This window comes from Marmota flaviventris, chromosome 10 (assembly GCF_047511675.1).
Source record: "Marmota flaviventris isolate mMarFla1 chromosome 10, mMarFla1.hap1, whole genome shotgun sequence".
Classification (NCBI taxonomy): domain Eukaryota; kingdom Metazoa; phylum Chordata; class Mammalia; order Rodentia; family Sciuridae; genus Marmota; species Marmota flaviventris.
In genome coordinates, this window is record NC_092507.1 from 7,900,928 (window position 1) to 7,921,243 (window position 20,316).

Here is a 20,316-nt window from a genome sequence, read left to right on the forward strand (position 1 = left end):
GACAAGGTCTCACCAAGGCTGCCTAGGCTGGTTTGAATTCCAGGATGCAGAGAATCCTCCTGTCTCAGCCTCCAAAATAGTAGGGGTCTCCATAGCTTTTGACTAGGAACCGACCTTGGCCTTCTATCTTCCTGTCCTGCCCTGTCTGCATGACCCAATTATAGCAAGAATACTGCTCTCTGTAGCAAGAAGCGCCCTGCTCTTGGTGTCTCCTCATCAATTTTTCATTCATGGTTTTTAGCAATAATCCCCACTAACCCTTGTTTGCAGTTGAGTCCCGTCTCCCTCCCTATTGCAGTTCTATTTTTGAACAGCCTCCTTACTGCTTTAACGAGTGCTCGAATAATTTTTTTTTCTTTAACTACATAAATTAACTAATTTATCCTTCCAAGGAGGTAGGTACTGTAAATAACCCATTTATGTGGGTAAGGACAGAGGAGAGAGGGTGCCCTCGGGGAGACACCCACTGGTGCCATGTCAGCAGCTTGCACCCGGCCGCAGGTGGGCCCACCAGCCCAGCTTCTAGGCTACAAACCCGGTGGGGGCTGCAGCCTAGCGGGAGGCGCGAGCTGCAGGACGCCGTCTCCTGGCAACCCGGCAGCAGTCATATGCCCCGCCCCCGCGTGCCTCACATGACCAGAAGCCGAGCCGGGATTGGCTCGGGCGCAACGGGTGGGGCGGGACCGGGCAAGTTAGTTTTTCGAGTTCGGAGCCCAGGAGCCCCAGCGGCCGTCGCGTCGGTGCCCACCGCCTGGGCCGGGATGGAGCTGCCGGTCGTGAACTTGAAGGTGGCCGCTGCGGGGCGGAGCGGGCCTCCTGTGCGGGAGGGTGCTGGCACCTGGGTTTTGAAGGAGGGTGGGAGGACCGAGTCCGGGGAAGCAGGAGTAGCAGGGACCAGGGGACCGCACAGACCCCAGTGAGGAGGAGGTGCGCGCGGGCCGCGGCAGGCAGGGGCCGGCAGGGGCCGGCAAGAGCCCGCAGGCAAGACCCGGGGGGCGCGGGGCGGCCGGCGAGGGAGGGGGCCGTCCCCTGTCCCTTGGGCTGGCAGCGACGGGTCCCCAGGACTGCGCCGGCCCTCGCGCCCAGAATGCCCCTGGAGCAGGGGGAGGGGCCGCCGAGGGACACCGCCCCTCCTGCCCGAGGGGGCCAGACGTTTCTCCCGAGCCCCGGTCCAGCCCTGGTGGCCGCCTTTGTGTGCAAAGTCAGATTAAGAAAATCCGACGTTCCCAAGCCTTGGGCTTTTCAGAGTTTACCAGTGCAGCGTCTTTATTGCATAATTAAGAAGTACAAGCTGCAGAAGTTACTTAAAAGCAGAAAACCCCAACCCGGGGCCCTGGGGCCAACGCTGCGGGGCCTCCTGGGGTGTCTTCATTTCCTGAGCCTTGCGCTGTTCCTTTTCTCGCCGCCCACCCCCAGCGTCTGGTGCCTGAACTTCGTTTGCAACAGAGGGACTGGCGACTTAGCTTTGGTCAGGAAGGTGTGGACCTTGGACTAAACCGGCCATTTTGGGTCTTGGTGCAGTTTCCTCCGAGACTCTATCCGCCCCTTACTCTTGAGTGCTTGAGTGACAAAGCATTTAGCACCGTTGGTGTCTGGGACTAAAGGAATCTGAGAGATGGCTACACAGCTGCAGTGTAATCTGTATTTGGATCATTACACGTGGTCTGAGTGGGGACTTGCCCTGGGCAGATTTCCCTTCTTAATCATGCAGTGCTGCTTGAGCCAGCTTTCCTGGATCTTCCAGCCAGCAGCCTGGGGAGAGAGGGCTGGAACAAGGGAATGGAATGTTTCCTTGGGGAGAAACTGAGAGGGAAGGGCACTCCAGTTTGTGAGACCTTTCAGCAGGGCAGGTTGTAACCTTCATCACAGTCCACTTCTGAGAAACGTTGCCATCTTTTTATTAAGGAGTGGACTTCAACTCAGATCAAGGAAGTAAAGTGTCAGGGTCCCCCAGGGACTGAGTGGCCGAGTCAAGATTTGACCCTAGTGCTGTGGCATTTCCTGGGTACCACTTCAGTCAAGGCTGACTTTGGCCTTGACTGCTTATGTCAGTTTTATGGGCCTGACAGGCCAAGAGCATCCACAGGTGTGAGCTCTGATGGCAGGGCCTTCCCTTGACTGGGCAACAAGAACCTGTCTCCCGGGGTCTCAGCTGCTACCGAGACAAGTGAGTGCGGGGGGACCCTGAGGGGCCAGGTTAGCAGGTAACAGACGGGACATCCAGTTGAATTTGGGTTTCAGAGCAACAGGTTTTTATTATGAGTACGTCTTAGGCAGTATTGGGGACAGACTAAATTATTCATGGTCTGAAATTCAGGATTAGCTAGGTGTTCTGTGGTTTTGTTTGCCACATCTGGCCAGCCTATGGAGGGCAGCTCTTAGGCACTTAAGTAGGAAATCCCTTGGTAGCTGGGGACTGTACCCTGGGCCTGAGCCCCCTCAGTCCCTCCCTCTTTCATTCCTTGGGTGTAGGCTCAGCAGTTTTGGGTGGTCAGGCGACTTTCCAAGGCCATATTGCCTCTGAAGTCACCCCACCAGGATCACAGCCACACATGGAACTCCAGGAACCCAGCAGTCAGCCACTCCATGGCCTCACCTCCCTCAGGACAGCCCTGACGTGTCCCTTAGCCTCAGGGTAGGAACACATTCAGTGTCCCCAGTGGCATGCTCATCTGAGGCCTCCCTGGGAAGTCCCACCTGCTTCCTCCCACGGGTCCGCTGGTGGTAGAGGTTTGAGTCTTGGCCCACTTGGCTCCTTGGTTTCTTCTTGGCCTTCCCTTCTCTGGGTCAGACCTCCTCCTCGACCCACCCTGCCTTGCTCTTCCTGAGATTGCAGCACATTGGCTGGGCACGGGCCTGTGGACAGACAGACAGACATTCAAGGCCAGGCCTTGCCACTTATTAGCTGTATGAGTTGAGTGGGTTTCTTGACCCGAGTATCCATTTCCTCACGTAAGAGGATAAAACAGCTCCTGCCTTCCAGGGTGAACAGGGAGGAGCCTGGGTCCAGGAGGGAGCCTTAGGTTGACGCAGGCCAGATGCGCTGATCCCGAGATGTGCGTCTGGGCTCTGAGGAGTGTGAGCTTTACCTCTGGGGCAGTTTACCTATCTCTCACACCTCAGCTCTGCCCATAGGGTTAGTTCCTGGGATGACCTGGGCCAGATGTTTGGGCAGTAGGGGCACAGAGCACCTTAGCAGGCAGGTGCAGGTCCGTAGTGGGAATCGCTCCTGTCACTGCTGCACAGGACACTGGGCTGCACAGGAACCTGTGGGTATTAAGTGGGTAGGGCTGCTTCCCTGGCAGTTGGACAGATGGGTCCTACCAGACACGGGCTGCCTCCATCTCACACCCTGACTCCTGTCCCCCCAGCAGCCTGTGACCCCCAGTGCCGTGGTCTGTTGGCCTCTGTCTGGGGACAGCCCCCTGGCTGAGCACTGCAGTGAGAGTCCAGGGCTCAGGTCCTGCCTTCCCCTGTCCTGCAGGGAAGGTCCTGCTGACCTCGGGGCCCGTCCTGGTTCCATGTAGCTCAGAACCCTCCCACGTTTCCTGCTTCTTTCTCAGAAGCCTCGGGATCACGTTGGTTACCAGAAACCTCCCTAGAGCCAGCCGGTGTCCACAGTGAGTCACAGGCCTCTCCTGCTGCAGGGTGCCAGGAAGGGCAGGCCTGGTTTGGCTGGGTTCCCAGGAGCGGTCCTGGGTGTTAGGTCTCGGGGCGGGGGGGGGGGGGGTGACCTCCCAGCACAACAATAAGAAACGGAGGCAGCAGAGGCTGTCTCCATGGGCTTGTCTTCCCCGGGGGCTTAAGAGAAGTGACAGCACTGAGTTCCTTCCATACTAAGGAAACAACAGTGATGCCGTGCAGGGGGCCGTGTGTCCTCTGAGGGTCCGCAGGCTTTGGGGTTCTGTTTTCTTCCTCCACTGCAGAGGCTTGGCTTTAGCTGGCCGCTCCTGCCCACAGCCCTTAGCTGGAGGCAGAGTCTCCCACAGGTCATTCAGTGACCTGCCTGTGGCCCCTGCAGCCCTTCAGCTGCCCCTGCCTCGGCCTCTGGTCCCGTTGCCATGCTCCATAGTAAGCCAGGGCTGGCCGGCTGCAGGCGGAACTCCGAGGCAGGGTGTGTGCTTAGCATGGGTGAGGCCATGTGCTGCGTCCCCTTCAGGACTTTTTCCAGACCTCCCGGTGTGCAGTCTGGTGTGGGAGCCAGAGACGTGGACACGGAGGTCGATTCTCAGAAGTCAGGCTGAGAAGGGCCAGGTGGTCGTCTGGGAGGAGAGTGTGGAGTGAGCTGCCACTGGGGTCCCCTCCCTTGGTGTCTTCTCACAGTTCAAGCCCAACCATAAGGCCTGCCGTGTGGCCTTGGGCAGGGTCCCTCCCTCTGGGTCAGTTTCCTATGGGACTGAAGGGACTATGGGTAGCTTTAAGATAAGGATCGGAATCCTCCCTGCCCCCAGCCTCCTGCCCTGCCCTCCTCTGGCTTCGGCAGCAGGGACTTATGTAGTTTTCAGAAAGCTCGATGCTCCCTCCGCCTCAGCCTTTGCAGGAGCTGCCCTGTCCACACATCCTTTGTCCTCTGCCCTGGTTAGCCATGCCTGTCACCCCCTTCATTTGGCTTAAAGGTCACTTCCATGGAGAAGCCGCCTGTGACTACCCACTCCCTGGCACCCCGCACTGTGGTCAAGGGAGGTTTCTTTCCTCACAGAGCAGGGGTCTCAGTGGACCCCACACACCGAGGGCCCACTATTGATTAGGGAGTGTGCTCTGCTGGATGTCGGTCCTCGGCTGACATCCACGTCCACATTCCTTCCCACCCCAGGTAGACACAGAGCAGGTACCAGGTACCAGTGACGCCAAGTAAAATGGTAAATGTTGGGGAAACGCAGCACCATGTGGTCACTCTTCTTAAGCCCCTGGGAAGAGAAACCCATGGAGCTTAGCCTCCCCTGCCTCAGTTTCCCACTCGGTGCGGGGAGAGGCCTTGTGGCCCGGTGTGATGCTGGTTCTGCACTGGCCGCTGTGTGACTCTGAGCCTCAGTTTTCTCAGCTGTGAAACAGGGATGACAGTGCCTCAAGGATGGTCGGGCTCAAGGTGCTCCCTCCAGACGTGCTTAGAAGGGAAGTGCTCAGTTATAAAGAAGGTGGAGCACGGGACGATTCCCCTGGAGCCACCCCTCTGTGGTACGCCTCTGCTCTGGATGTCATCTGCGGCCCCTGTCCTCTGCGGGTAGAGGACGTCCACATTTCTCAAAGGCCCAGACAGCCCCTCTTGGCTGAAGGCCTGGGCCTCCAGTGTGGAGGTCAGCAGCACTGGTCAGTAGGAGCCAGATTTGACTTTCATTCTGGTTTGGCCTCAGTATCTGAGGAATCTTGATCAGCTTAATTTGCCTCTGGGCCCAGTTTTCCGTCTGTGAAATGGGAATGATAACTGTAGTGTTCCGAGGCTGTCCAGCTGAGGCATGTGAGGTATGCAGTAAGAGGGACCCCGCAGCGCCTCCCCTTGCTCCCTGCCCCCAGCAGTCAGCCTCCCCTCCAGCCTGACCCTGTGCCCCCAGTGACGCTCCCAACCTGGGGCTTCTGTCCTCCTAAAGTCCTGTGCCATCCCACCCCATCTCAGCACCGCCACGCCCTCCCTGCAGCTGGGGCCTGGCCCATCCTGCTTGCTGTCCACTCGGCCCTCGGCCTGGGAGCCACCCTCTGCGGACACTGTGGCCACCGGCCCCCGCCCTCCCATCACACCCGCCCCTCCTTTCCTCACATACCATCCAGGAAAGGCCTTTTGGATGATCTGGAGTAGAGGAAAGGGTGGGATTTCTGGGTGCAGGGGTGCATGCCTGCAATCCCAGTGACTTGGGAGGCCAGGGCAGGAGGATCGCAAGTTCAAGGCCAGCCTGGACAACTTAGCAACCCCCTGTCTCAAAAAGAATAACTAGAAAGGGCCGGGCTGTAGTTCAGTGGTAGAGCACCCTGGGTTTAATCCCTGGTGCTGCGCATCAAGCCAAAAAAAAGCCAGAGGGATTTTTTTTTCTTTGTCACAAGTGATGCCACGATGTCTCCCTGCCTTGTGTCCCCAGGGCTCCCTTCACTGTCCTGGGCTTGAAATCCAGGCTCCGTCCAGAGGCCCTCAGGCCTCCTCCCCACTTGCTCTTCCTCCCGATCACAGTGGTGACCTTCCCCTCTGCCCTCCATGTCCCCAGAAATTGCCCCCGCCGTGTCCCCCCATCCCCACCATTTCCACCGAAAGCTCTTATGATTCCAAAGCCCGTTCCCTTAGAAGCAGGAGGGTGTGGGTGTCCACCATGCCCCTCCTCCACCCGGGCTGCTGCTGTTCCTTTGAGATGATGACCAGCCCTCGTAGGTACCAGGCAGGGGCTCCTGTTCTCCGGCTCCGGAAGCTTCCTTTCCCCTGTGGTGGTCACACCCCATTCACAGACCCGCTCCCTGCCCCTCTTGTGCTGCAGGTGATTCTCCTGGTCCACTGGCTGCTGACAACCTGGTGAGTGACTGTGGGAGTCTGCCTGCATGCAGGGGCTCCCCGCTGTGCTGTGTCTGCGGGTGTGTGCCCTTGCATCTCCTAGGGGCTGTGTCCGCGTGTCCCCAGGTCCGTGTCAGCCTGGGCAGGTCTGTCTGCTGTCTTTTGGTCAGGCCACTTAGGGCAAGCCGCAGTTCCCCACGGAGCCTGCTTTCCATCTGTGCAGTGGGGTAAGGACAGGGCCCCGCAGGAGTGGGAGGGAGAACACAGCTCCTCGGGCACCCCCAGGGCCTGCAGAGACACAAGGCTCCAATGGGGCCAACTTGGCACTTGCTGTCACCTCTTTTGTGTCTGTGGAGTTTCCTGGGGCGTCTCTGCCAAACCAAGACGGGAAACCTTAGAGCTCACGTGTGCATTTTGCAAACTTCCAAGTGCAGTGCACGTGCAGACGGCTGTGAGGGACATACACAGCGAGAACAGCTCAGGTGCAGGTTTCCCTGTCACTCTCCTGGAGCCTCTGAGCGGGCGAGCCTGGGCAGAAGCCGGGCACCTGCTTTCCTGACACCCTGAGACGAGATGATTTAGTCAACCGCCCAGCTGCCTGCGCCCCAGCTTCTCTGCACAGGTTTCCTGCATGTGACACTCTGTGAACATCATTTAAATTTATGAGGAGACCGCAGCTTGCTGGCCATGGAGGCCCCGGGGAGGCAGACTGAGGCTCCAGGGAGGCGAGACGAGCAGGGCCTCTGCAGGCAGGCTGCTCACATCCCAGCCCCACCTCTTAGCCGCGGAGTGACCTCGGGTGGTCAGTCTCTGAGAGCCCAGGATAATAACCATGCCTCCCCCAGGACAGAGTGGAAGGCGCAGAACCGCGCAGGGTCCCACGGAGGGCCCTGGGTTAGCAGGTTTCCATTGGATTACCAAGCAAACCAGTAAACACCCTGTCAGACAGCGGCAGTGCACTGTAGGGTAGAGCGGATGTCGCATTAGGGAACTCATACTTAACGCTGGGCAGTAAGGGACAGGGTCTTGGAGTTGACATCTGAGCTGAGACTAAATCACCAGGGCTGAGTGTCCGGGGAGCTGCACAGGGCTGGGCTAGGGAGGTGAAGGTGGCGGTACTGGCCAGATCCCCGGGGCACTCACCCAACCCCGCAGGCCCTGGTGAAGGGTCTATTTTATTTCAATGGGAGAGAAAACGGTGTTTTTAGCAGAGGAGTGACCATCGGATTCACACGCCGACTGCATTTTCGAGAGTGGTTTGCGGGGCCAGGAGTGCCTGCATGGAGACCCTGGGGGGAGGCCGTGCCCAGTCAGGAGGGGTGAGGTGACTTGCTGATGCTTGAAGTGCAGCCAGCTGGCCTTGCAGACTGGGGCCTGTTCTCTGAGGAGGCCTGGGACGCTGGAGCAAGGGGGAGGTGACTGTGGAAGGGCGGGCAGCCGCAGGGCAGTGGCCACCTGACGGACAGAGGTCTCTCCCACAGGGGCTGCATCGGGTTCTCGGGCTCCTATGCCTGGGCCAACTTCACCATCCTGGCCCTGGGCGTGTGGGCCGTGGCTCAGCGGGACTCCGTGGACGCCATAAGCATGGTGAGCAGGAGGGGCGTGGGCTGGGCTTAGGCTCTGCCGCCTCTCACCTGCCCCGGTTCTCTCTCTTCCTTGGTCCCCCATTTTCAGCCTCCAGGCTGCCTGTCCACCTGCCTGCCAGCTGGCCAGCTCCCTGCTGGGTGCCCTGGGGAGCCCATGTCTGTATTGCTTTTCCCAAGACAGACCCAGGGAGGGGCCCAGCAGTGCCCCAGATGGGCCACTCCCCCAGGTGGGCTGACCTCTGACAGCTTTTTCATCACTGTGATCGAAAGACCTACAAGAACAATCAGAGGAGAAGTATTGGGGGGCTCCCGGTTTCAGAGGCCTCAGTCCATCTGTGGGGCTGGAGGTGAGGCAGGACATGGAGAAGGGTGTGGTGGAGGGAAGCAGAGGGACTCCACTCACCAGGGACAAAATAAGTACCCCAGAGCCATGCCCCCAATGCCCACCCCCTCCTGCCTCCAGTTACCACTCTAGGGGTTAGCGCCCTGATTGGGTGAGGGCCTCCTGACCCAGTCACGGCACTTCTAAGCCTTCTTGCATTGCCTCACGCAGGAGCCTTGGGGGGACATCTCACATGTAAACCATGACACCCTCCTTGGGGGGAGAGGGAAGGTGGCTGGGAGACCTGGCCAGGAGGGAGCTCCCCTTCTGCACTGAAGTTAGAATCGACCCAGCCCCCACCAGCCCCGCCCCAGCTTTTTCCCCCCAGCTCTTCCCGCGGGGCCGCAGCCTCTCAGTGGTAGAGAAGGGTTCCTTTGTGGCGGCCATGTGTCCGGGAGCTCCAAGGGATCTTCCAACTTGGAGGTTTAGACCAAGTCTTTGACCCCGTCGCGGCCTGGGGAGGTGGAGTGGCACTGCTGGCGCCTCCCCAGTGTCCTCTCCGAAGCCCTGCAGGCTGCAGGCGGGCGGCTCTGCTCCCCTCCAGGTCCTGCCTGCTGGCCGACATCTCTACAGCAAAGCCCCAGGAGCAGAGGGCAGGAGCCAGGCTTCTGGGCTGGTGTATGCAGAGGAGGAGCCGCGTGTCCGAGGGGGCCGGGCAGTGCCCCCAAACCTGTGGCTGTGTGTCTTGCAGTTCCTGGGGGGCTTGATGGCCACCATCTTACTGGACATCATCCACATCAGTGTCTTCTACCCACTGGTCGCCACCTCGGACACAGGCCGCTTCAGCGCCGGCATGGCCATCCTCAGCCTGCTGCTCAAGCCCTTCTCCTGCTTCCTGCTCTACCACATGTACCGGGAGCGTGGGGGCGACCTCCTGTCCCACGGTGAGCCTGCCTCCAGCCGCCCCAACTCCCCCTGCCGTGGCCCTTGCCCACGGGCCTGGGGCTCCAGCGCAGGCAGGCGTGTGGTGTGGCTCCCCACCAGGCTGGGTGTGCACTTCCCTGGTCGCTGCTCCTGGGCCACGGCCATCACAGTCTGGGGTGGTCTCCTCGCTGTCGGGCTTCACAGGGTCGGGGGCAGCAGCCTCAGGCTGGCCTTCCTTGGTGCAGAGCACGGGCAAGGCAAGGTGTGAGCCACTTTCCAGAGCCCCTCCCCTATGCCCGCCAGCCCTGCTGTCCTGACATGCGGGTCTCTTTGATGGATAGTTCGAGGTGTCCGGGGAGAGCTAGGGTTGCTGGGACCTGGGGGAAGCCAGCGCCAAATGGCAGTCACTTCCTGTGGGCAGCCATCTCGCCTCCTGCCCAGCCCCACCCCCAGAAACCCTTTCCCCCCGTCTTCCATGGGGGCTGAGCCATTTTCCTGTTCCCTCTGACACCTCCTTTTGCACTCTGGGTGGAGGCGGGGCGGGGGCTTCCATCTTTGCTTTGGGAAGAGGTGCAGGTGGCCCGGGGAGCGCTGGGCAAGTGTAGGAATGGTCCTCACTGACCTCAGCACCGCCCAGCCCTGCCCCAGGAGATAGACAAGGAGACCAAGGCCCCCAGCCTTTAGGACGTGCTTGAACACCCAGGACAGACGTGCAAAGGGGGTGGGAGTGAGGCGTGCGGGGCTCTCGGAGGCTGCTGCCCTGCCTGGCGCCTCCAGCTCTGGTTTTCTGGGTGCGGCAATAGCGCCAGTTCCAGAGCCGCCGGGGTACGGGGATGTGGTGTCCCTGTGCCTGGGAGAGGAACTGGAAAGAAGTCCATGGGTCCAGGCTGGGTGTCCCTCAGATTCCTGAGCATGTGCTGCTCTGGGAAGCGTGTGCCCTGGAGACGGAGCGCTGGCCCCAGGGCCCAGCGTCGGGGATGTAGAGCTGAATGACTTCAGGCAAGTCTTTGACTGCTTCCTCGGCAAAGTGAGGCCGTGAACACACCTGCTCCGGGGCATGCTAGAGGCTCATAGGTGCTGCCACTGTCCACTCTCCCTGGCATCAGGATGCCCAGCCCTGGCCTTGGATGGGGGATGGGTCTTGGTTTGGGCTCAACAGAACGTCTCCCAATTTCTCACTCTTGTTTTTTTTCTTTCCTGCCACCACCCCCCGCCCCCAGATTTCCTTGGACATTCTCAGGAACATAGTGCCTACCAGACAATTGACTCCCCAGAGCCACCTGCGGACCCCTTTGCAGTCCCAGAGGGCAGAGGTCAAGCCACCCGAGGGTACTGAAGCAGCCCCCGTGCCAGCCCTGCTGCAGCACCTTCCTGGTGCCCGGGACATCCTGGTCCCCGACCTCCCTTCCTTGGACTCCCTTCCTTGGGCCTCACATGGAATGTGTCTCCTGGTCCCTGCTGGAATCAAGTGCCCTGAGAGGCCAGGAGCCCCTGTGGCTTCCAGCCCATGAACACACCTGTCCTAACCTCCAAGGCCTCCCCTCCCCTCAAGTCTCCCTCGTCCCTAGGCTGGAACCCTGGCTTTCTCTGCCTCCCACTGTGCCACGCAGACCCTGGGGCACGTCACTCCTGGGTGTGGCTGGGTCAGGCCTCTCAGGACCAGTGATGGCCACCTCCCCAGGCCTCCTCAAGTCTGTGTCATCCTTCTGCAGAATGCTGAGCACTTCAGGTCGCTCCCAGCTCCGGACCTCATCCAGCGTGGCACTGAGGTCCTGTGCTCAGGTCACTTGATGCGGGGCCTCGGGCCTAGAGGCAGGAGGTGTCTGCAGCGCCCAGCAGCCACCACAGCCTGCAGAGCGAGGCATGGAGATCTGAGGACGTCCGTGGCCAGGCTGCATCTTGTGCCACTCTTAATCTCCTGGCTGTGCTGGGCGGTTTCTCCTTGGACACCCGGTAGAGCCCGGCTCGGCTCGGCCTGGCCAAGGCCACAGCTGAGAAGGCGCTGGGCAGTGCACGGGACCTGGATCAGAGGACCTGGCGTTGGCTCGAACCCTCCTCTGCCACTTAGTACCTTCAGTGTCTCCCAGGAAGGGCTGATCTTGCCTGTCCAGAGCCAACTGTGATGTTCAGGTAAAGTGAGCGGCCCAGGCAGGACGCCTGCGTGACAGCACGCTGTCCACAGTGAGCTGCTCCCTGAGCCAGTGGTACTGTTGGGTCTGGAGGCAAGGGGTGGCCTTGTCCTGCAGCCCCTGTGTCCTGGCCACAGACTGACTCATGTCCAAGAGCTCCTTGGATCCCAGGGCCAGGGCTCACCTCACTTGAGGCCATTAAGAGCTTGCTCTTCTGTCCCCTGGGCCCAGGTTCCTGGGCTTCTGGAAGGGCGCAGCTCTACCCGGCAAGGGCTTGGGCCCACAGTGGGGCCCTGGTGCCTGCTTTCCAGGGAAGGCAGGCTTAGAGTCATCAGGAGGATCCAGGCTGAGGCAAGAGCCCTGAAAGGAGGAGCCCTCTGGGCAGATGGGGGAGGCTGCTTGGGGCCCGGGGACAACGGGTGGCCAGGGCTATGAAAGCCTGGAAAGAGCGCGTCAGGAGACAGCGCATCGGCCACGGTCCACTCACCGCCTGGGACACCACCTGGCAGTTACAGTGAACGAACCTGACCACGTGCCACCGCTGCTCCCAGATGTGAACAGACTGCAGAAGGCGGGTGCAACAGGAGAGCGCTGGTGTACCCCTGAAACACCACGGCACGCCCGTTCCGCTCTTGGGTGTGCACGCAGAAAGGGGTAAAAAGATGAGCTGGAAGACACATGTCAGCTTCATGACTGCAGTGGCCTGGGGGAGGGCGCTGTGGCCGAGAGGAATGGGACTCAGAGGCCAGTCCTTTCCTCTTCTCTCGTGGGTCCCTGGACCAGGAAGGCCTGCAGTGTCCACGCTCTCTGACAGGAGTGGGCCAGGCTTTCATGGGAATGAGAGGGAGGCACGGCCTGGCTGGGCAGCAGGAGCAGCCCATGCAGAGCCTGTGTGCAGCAGAGGGGACAGTACATGACAGACCACAGTTCCTTGTCCCCATCCCCCAAGTTTGACCCACTCTCTGGGGGAAGGGCCCGAGGAGGCCTGCTGTCTCAGGAGGGGTTCCCCAGAAGCCAGCCGAGGTAAGGGCCAGGAGCTGGGCTCTCTCAGTCATGCCAAGGGCAGCCCTGGGGGCGGGGGCAACTCTGGAATTTTTGTTTGTTCAGGTGCTGGGGTGGAACCCAGGTCTTTCTGCCTACGAGGCCGGGCTGTCTCATGAACCACAACCCCAGCCCGTGTCCGCCATTCTAGCAGCGTCAGCCACAGGAAGGAAACTCCTCTAGCCTCTGGTCACCTCTCGCCTCTGGCTGGTCTTCTGGCTCTAAGAGGTCTCCTGAAAGCGCTTGCACTGCAGGCACGGTCAGGGCGAGATGGTTAGGTCATGAGAGCTGTAGCTTGACCCCTGCGATGGAGGAATGGTTAGGATGCACACTGCGAGGTACCTGCAGGCCGGGTCACTGGGGCATGCCTAGGGGATATGTCTTGCCCCTGGCTCCTCCCCCTCCCTCTGCTTCCCAGCTGCGGTGAGCTGAGCAGCTTCTCTCTGCCATCCCTTCCCCCGACCCGGATGTTCTGCCTCACCTTGGGCCCAGAGCAGTGGAGTCAGCCAACCAAGGACCTAGACCCTGGGCACAAAACAGACTTCCTCCTCTGGGTTGCTCCCACCAAGCACTTTGGTCGGTCACAGCAACACAGAGGTGACATGCACTCCTGGAGAGCTGAAGTCACTTGTCCGGTTTGGACATCATCTTGTTTTCATAAAGTGGAGCCGACCACAGGATGAAGCCAGAGAAACTGCTTCAGAGCAGGTCCCTGCCTGTCCCTGTTGGACAGGCCTCACCACGGGCCTGTCTCCAGAGTCTCCAGAATGGCTCAGAAGTCCCAGCTCTCGCAGCCTGTCTCCAAACTGGCTCTAGAGCTTGTAGCCTTGATTTAAATCCCAAATGAACCCTGGGACCAGCTACATAAGAGATGACAGTCTCTGAACCTCACTGTGCCTTAGTTTCCTGATAGAAAAAAATGCGTAACTCAGGGATTAGGGAGGCTTGAAAGTGGTGTATAAATGTTTAATAAATGTCCATCTCATTGCCTGTATGACCATGCAATTATTCAGAGTGAGGAAGGGGGTGACCAGTCTGTCTGCTTATCCAAACATCTATTCATTTATTAAGAGTTTACAAACATTTATTGAGTGTTTTCTACAAGCTTTCAGAAGAGAGGGATATTTTCAGGAAGCAAAACAGAGGTTATCCTCACTGGCCAATGCAGAGCTCTGAGGTCCAGGTCTCCAGGTGCTTGGTGGTGTGGGCACAGCCGTAGTCCAGAGACTCTGCAGAATCTATGGGTTGTCATAAAACATCCAAATCAAAACTCAGAATCACAGGTTTGAGCTTGAGGAGAGCTTAGAGCTCTGAGATCAGTGACTTAAAAAATGTTTTATAGGGCTGGGGTTGTGGCTCAGTGGTGGAGCATTTGCCCAGCATGTGTGAGGCACTGGGTTTGAGTCTCAGCACCACATATAAAGTTTATCAACTAAAAAATAATTTAAATTTCTTTTAAATCTGTTTTATTTCAAACTTTCTTCAGAAGAATACCTATTATCCAGAATGTAAAAGAGCCAATATGACAGCACCCTCCTTGCTGCCAGGGAACCTGTGGCTCCCCGGCCCACAACATGGAAACTGGGGACAGGCCCAGAAAGAGGAGCCTTGCTCCCAGAGCTGGACGGTGGTGATATGGAGCTTGGGAAGCCGGTGGAATTTTAAAAGAAGGGAACAGAACTTTAAAAATGGAAAACGATCGAAATCAGAAACTCAATGGCTAGGTTCCTTCATAGAATAGACGACACCTGAGGAGAGAATCGGGGGGCCTGAAAGATGTGAGGACTCCACCCAGAGACGGAATGAATGAAAGAGAGGTCAAGAAACGGGCTGGAGGGAGAGACACAGAGACGCGGTGCTGGTTCCTAAGGAGTTGAGGGAGGGGAGCAGCGTTCAGAGAGAACGACAGAACGTTTTCAAAGGGGAGAGGGCAAAGCTCAAGATTCAGGGAGCCAAAAACCTCCAAAGAGAATGAAAAGAAAACCCCCACTTGCAGCCATCGGCATGGGACGCTGTTCATAAGGACACGGTTCCTTCCCCGCTCGAACGCCAACACAGTGATGAAGGGGCCTGAGGAAGGCTTTGGAGGAGCTGTGGGGTGCAGGGTTGGGGGAGGTGCAGTTGTTGCCAAACCAGGCTCACTTTGCCCGCCACGGAGGATGCCAATCCCTGAAGCCAGGAGTTTTGTGGAAAAGTAGAGTCAGGAGGCAGCCAAGCATGTGGAGACGGGACGGGATCTCACTCTGGCTGCCCAAGGCTGGGGCGGGGGATCTTCATGGGCTGAAGCATGGGGAAAGTGACTCGAGGTTAATCAAGAGCAGGTAAAGCAGCTAGAGGGGATCAACTGTCACCATCCTGACCCACACATCTGCAGTCAACTCAAAGCAAGTAACTTAGAGCAGGTGACATCTAGAGAGTTTATTCAGGTTTTCTCAACTCACAGTTTCCAAGCCCAGTAGTGGTAGTGGGGGGGAAACAGAAGAAAAAAGAAAACCTTGATCACTTCTTAAAAATGCCAAAAAAAAAAAAAAAAAAAAAAAAAGAAAGAAAGAAATTTGACCACTGGCAAGCACAATAAAATAAAAGAGTCGAATCTGCCCTGGGTGGTGCGTGCCTGTGATCCTAGTGACTCAGGAGGCTGAGGTAGGCGGTTGCAAGTTCAAGGTCAACCTCAGCAACTTAGGCCCTGGCTTAAAATAATAAAAAGGGCTGGAGATGTGACTCAGTGGTAAAGCATCCCTTAGGTTCAACCCCAGCACCAATTAAATTAATAAGTCCTAATCATACATTTGTATGCGAATTAAACTTTCTGCTTAAAACACAGCAATGTCAGCTCAGATTTTTAAAACAATTCCAGATATATTGTGTTTACAACTGACACATCTACAATATATGAACCCAGGATGGCCACAAGTATGAAAAGTTATACCAAGCAAATAAAGATCAAGATAGAGCTGGTGTAGCTAAAGTAACATCAGACAAACTTGACTTTAAGGCAAAAAGCACTGGTGGAAGTAAAAGAGGGACAAAAATCTAAGGAACAAAAGGTCCCACCCACCAGGTTTAGGAAGAGAGATCTGACTCAAAGCTTGTGCAATCCCCTGGTTTCAATCCCCAGTGCTGAAAAACAATGAAAAATAAGTTTAAAAGAAGAAAGCAGTAATTATCCTTCCTTCAAAACTTGCCTTAGAGTATAAAGGTTCTTTGGCACTTATTTGTTGAACACTGACTCCCAGATGATACCAAGAAGGCTGGTGAGGTAGGCATTACCACCACCCTTTCACAGAGGAGGAGCCTTCAGTTCAGAGAGGTTAAGGACTTGCCTAAAGTCGCCCAGCAGCCCAATACTCTGGAGCACAAGTCTTAAGACTCGGATCCCAGTGTTCTTTCCTCTCCCCGCGGGTGTTTTAAAGGAGAGAGCATCCAATCTGCACGGAGGGAAGAAAGGCGTGGCACAGCGCAGTGGGCAACAGCGTGGGCAAAGGCTTGGAAGGTGGAAAATGCAGGAGGAAGGTTTGGAAGCTGGAGGCAAGTGACTGCGCCACACTCACCGCAGAGGAGGTGGGACTGGGTGGATTCCAGTCCGTTTTGGAGGGAACTCACGCAGGAAGCAAGAAGGTTGTTCCGGGTCAGGTGCCTCGAAATGGTACGCACAGGGCCTGGGCCGGTACCCTGGTGCAGACACTGCGCAGAAGCCGTGCCCCAGTGAACCCGGGCCCACGCGAGCGCAGACCTGCGGCGGGGCCTGGGGCGGGTACCTTTTATAAAATGTAAAAAAAAAAGGGCTGGGGGTGTGGCTCCCGAGGTGCTGTGGGCGGGGCCTTGTGGGTAGGGCCTGGGGCGGGTACCTTTATTAAAATGTAAAAAAAGGGCTGGGGGTGTGGCTCCCGAGGTGCTGTGGGCGGGGCCTTGTGGGTGGGGCCTGGGGCGGGTATCTTTTATAAAAAAGGCCTTCGGTGAGGGTGTGGCTCGGTGGGTGTGGCTCGGTGGGCGTAAAGCTCAGTGGGGTGTGGCTCCGTGGGGTGTGGCACCGTGGGGTGTGGCTCGGTGGCGGTGGCTCGGTGGGGGTGTGGCTCGGTGGGGGAGTGGCTCGGTGGGGGTGGCTAAGTGGGGGTGTGTCTCGGTGGGGGTGGCTAAGTGGGGGTGTGTCTCAGTGGGTGTGTCTCGGTGGGGGTGGCTAAGTGGGGGTGTGTCTCAGTGGGTGTGTCTCGGTGGAGGTGGCTAAGTGGGGGTGTGTCTCGGTGGGGGTGTCTCGGTGGGGGGTGGCTAAGTGGGGGTGTGTCTCGGTGTGTCTCGGTGGGGGTGTCTCGGTGGGGGTGGCTAGGTGGGGGTGTGTCTCGGTGGAGGTGGCTCGGTGGGGTGTGGCGGGCGGGGCCCGCGGGCTTGCTCACGGAGTTCGCGCACCACCTGCCTTGGTCGTTAGCGGCCAGCTGCTGGGGTCCCCTTCAGATTCAAACCGTACTGAGCGAGGAAGGAAGATTGCTGCACGTGAGGGCAGGAAACCGCCTGCTGTCTCTTGGTGGGAAGAGGAGGCTCTGAGTGTCCTGGAGTGGAGAGGGATGGGGCAACGCGGTGAGGGGAGCAGAGATGGTAGATGGACCCAGGCCGGGCGGGTAGGAGGGGATCCTGTGGACTGAGCTGTCTCCAGTCAACTTTGGCAGGCGGCGGGGGAGGGGCAGACCTGGCTAGACGTCAGCCCTGGTTTGGCCCCTCTGCAGCGGCTGACCAGTTAGCTGTAGCCTGGCGCTGGACAGGTAGGCCTGCCAAGTATGGTCATTTCTAAAACCCAGAACCTAAGTCTTAGGGCTTCAGGGCTTGCTGAAGGCTGAGCAGTGCTTAGGTGGTTCAGTCACTGAAGGCGCGTTTATAAGCCCTACTCTGGGCGCCCTGCTCTCATTAGTCCTGCCAGTACAGCAGGGGACAAGACAGTGGTCCATTCTCATGTGGCTCCGTGCACTAAAGGAAGAAATGGTGATTCCTTCAGTACTGTGGGTGGTGGCACCTGCCATGGAGGAAGATAATGCCAGGTAAAGAGAGTAGGAGCCGATAGGGTGCTGCAGTTGGGGAGAGAGCCGTGGAGGAAAGGCTTGCTGGACTTTTGAGAAGGACTTGAAAGCATGAGGGAAAGAGAGTTCCAGAAAGAGGGAACCACCAATGCAAAGGCCCTGTGCAGGGAGCATGCGTGGCATGTTGGCGAAACAGCCAAGCCGATGAGTTTGGAGCAGAGTGAGCGAGGCGGAGAGGAGCAGGGCTGAGGTCAGGAAGGTAACAGAGTCAGCCAGCAGAGGCCAGCACACCTCCTGAATGTCAGTCAGTAAATATTTTGTTTGGGGTTTTTTGGTTCCAGGGATTGAACCCAAGGGCGCTTAACCACTGAGCCACAGCCCCTGCCCTTTTCTATATTTTATTTTGAGACAAGGTCTCCCTGAGTTGCTTAAGGCCTCACTAAGTTGCTGAGGCTGGCTTTGAACTTGGAATCCTCCTGCCTCAGCCTCCTAGCTGCTGGGATTACAGGTGTGCACTGCTGCAGCCAGCTAAGAGAGTAAATGTTTTAAGGCTTTGTTGGCCTGAAGGTGTCTGTGGTGACTGTTCAACTCCACCATTACAGCCTCAAAGCTGACCGTCCATAAGCAGATGGATATGGCTTTGTTATGTGTAATACAAGTCATGCCCTGGTCACAGTGTGCCAGCTCCTGCCACAGGGCCTGGAAGGCCTTGGCAGTGCATGGAGAGGGCTAGGCGCCACGGGATGTCTGAGTTGAGGCAGGGTAGATCTGATCTGAGTGTTCCAGCATCACTCAGGCTGCTGTGTGGGGAGTTAGATGTCAAGGGAGGACACAGAGTAGAGGCAGGAGGCCCAGTTGGGAGGTAGAAGGTGGTGGAGGCTTACCCAGGGAGGTGCAGGTGGAGGCCATGCCCAGGCTCATGTTTTGGATACTTGTGGAAGGTGGACTGAATTGGATGGCTGAGGGCGTGAGAGAGGGGGGGAAGCCAGGTGGCTCTGGGAGAGAGCTTGTTTGGAGGTATGCAGGAATTGGGATTTGAACCTCCTGATGAGGAGATGGCCATTAAACATCTGGCAGAGGTGTGGAGGAGGTGTGGGTCTCACTGGTTGGTCTGCTGGCCAGTGGACAGGTCTGGGGCTAGGCGAGGCCATGCATACCCTGAGGCTGAGTCCACAGGGTAGGGCTCAGCCCTGGCCTTGCCACCAAGGAGGCATCAGCAGAGGAGCCTGGGAAGAGCCTGCAGGGAGGGGGAAGGGGACCAGAGAGGAGGCATCCTGGGCTCAGCTCAGGGAGGCCTCCAGAAAGGACCACCTGCCCTGTGCCCCCGAGGCCTCCAAACCCCAAGTGCTGAGAGCTGAGGTCTTGGTGTTCACCTGGAGGAGCGCAGCTTGGCTGGGAGCCGGGGCAGGCCAGATGGAAGTGAGGTCAACGTGGTGGGCGGGGCGGACTGGGGTGTGGGTGTGATGGCCAGGTGAGGAGATAGATGGCCCAGGACCTGTGGGTGTGTGCGCGCGCGTGTGTGTGTGTGTGTGTGTTTTATTTATTTATTTGGACTTGTTTCTTTGGTGCTGAGGATTGAACCCAGGACCTTGCACTATTTTAGTGTTTTTTTGTTTTTGTTTTTGTTTTTTAATATAGAAGTTAACCACCTACATGTGAAATGATTCAGTAAGGCAGGGGGCAGTGCTAAAGGGCGGGAAGGGGACTTCTGAGCAGTAGGGGCTGACATTGCAGCCTTCACAGTTAGTGATCAAGCATATAATTCCCCCCCAGCCCCCCCCAGCTGCTGGGCTGAGTCTGCCAGGGGCCCATGGTTGCCCCGGGTGCTTTTCCCGACTCACAGCGAGGCCCCTGGAGGTGGTGGGAAGACACCATGAGTGCAAGGTGTGGCGGTCGGGCTGGTCGTTGCAGGAGGTGCAGGGGACAAGGAGGAGTGAGGAGCAGGTCCTGGAGGGAGAGGACTGGAGTCTGATCCTCCGGCAGGGTCTGGAGGCTGGAGGCCAGAGGACAGGACTCTGAGCAAGGCCATCAGGGCTTTGTCCACTTTCACCTGCTCAGGTGCAGCCCAGGGCACAGGTGGCCGCCTTTACCCAGCCTCTTAATTTTGCCAAAAGACTGGGACAGTAGGAGGGAGGGGCTGGGGGGATCACATGCTTGATCACTAGCTGTGAAGGAGGGAGAGACCTCAAAGGGATGAGGGAATGTCTGAGGGCCAGGGCGGTTGGGTCAGAGGGTTGGGTCTCGTGACAGGAAGGACTGTTGGGCTTGGGACGCTGGAGGGAGTGAGCTGGAAAGACAGGGAAAGGACGGGGGACCTGGGGGCAGGTGGCTGAGATCAGGTGAAGGACAGGATGTTGGGAGAGGAGAAGGTCAGGGAGTCTGGGTGGATGGTGACTCACCAAGAATTCAGACAGGCGTGTGCTGGGAAGGTGACCATGAACCGAGCAAGAGCTGAACTCTTAAGCCTCAGGGTGAGCCCTGATGTCCTTCCCTGGCCACTCAGCTCGGAGCCAGGGGGTTTCAGAGGAGGGAGGGGAGTGGTTTGGAGGAGGCACCAGGAAGCTGAGGGGGCTGTCCCTCCTCCAGGTCACACTGAGGGGCTGCCTGGAATGAGAGTCCCTAGGGGACGTGTGATCAGTGTGAGGAGCTCTGGGCCAGAGGACACCCGGCAACTATGGGGAGAGGGGGGGACTGAAGGGCAAGAGAGGAGACCCGGGGCTCAAGCAGTGAGCGGCCATGGCCAGGCAGGGGGAGCTGCTGCGGGGTGGAGGTGCGGAACAGGGCACTCACAGCCACGCTACCTTGTCCTGTCCCTGCAGAGCCCATGGGACTTGTCTGT

General features: G+C 58.1%; 1 protein-coding gene and 1 long non-coding RNA gene across 3 annotated transcripts; one reads left to right on the top strand and one right to left on the bottom strand.

Moving 5' to 3' along the window:
• Positions 1 to 687: 687 nt before the first annotated feature.
• Agtrap (angiotensin II receptor associated protein) lies at positions 688 to 13,465 on the top strand. Of its 2 annotated transcripts, XR_011708746.1 has the most exons (6): positions 688 to 788; positions 6,456 to 6,490; positions 7,951 to 8,056; positions 9,129 to 9,321; positions 10,522 to 11,702; positions 11,751 to 13,465. XR_011708746.1 is itself a non-coding variant. In XM_027947507.2 (5 exons), exons 1-5 carry the CDS (start codon positions 762 to 764, stop codon positions 10,635 to 10,637), a joined length of 477 nt encoding a protein of 158 aa, XP_027803308.2. In that variant the 5' UTR covers positions 688 to 761; the 3' UTR covers positions 10,638 to 13,465. The 2 variants fall into 2 exon arrangements, 1 of the variants encoding a protein (XP_027803308.2); XM_027947507.2 differs by having other exon boundaries at positions 10,522 to 13,465.
• A 44-nt stretch (positions 13,466 to 13,509) lies between these two features.
• LOC114102208 (uncharacterized) lies at positions 13,510 to 16,219 on the bottom strand. The gene is made up of 2 exons (XR_003584467.2): positions 16,023 to 16,219; positions 13,510 to 13,709 (listed from the first exon to the last, which is right to left on the bottom strand). It is a non-coding gene; the product is annotated as an uncharacterized lncRNA (long non-coding RNA).
• Positions 16,220 to 20,316: the final 4,097 nt, after the last annotated feature.

Bases quoted from the DNA above. Each gene is read 5' to 3' on its own strand.
- Agtrap (XM_027947507.2), top strand. From the start codon at position 762: ATGGAGCTGCCGGTCGTGAACTTGAAG. The intron at 6,491-7,950 runs GTGAGTGACTGT...TCTCTCCCACAG, and splicing joins CACTGGCTGCTGACAACCTG to GGGCTGCATCGGGTTCTCGG. The intron at 9,322-10,521 runs GTGAGCCTGCCT...CCCCGCCCCCAG, and splicing joins GGGCGACCTCCTGTCCCACG to ATTTCCTTGGACATTCTCAG.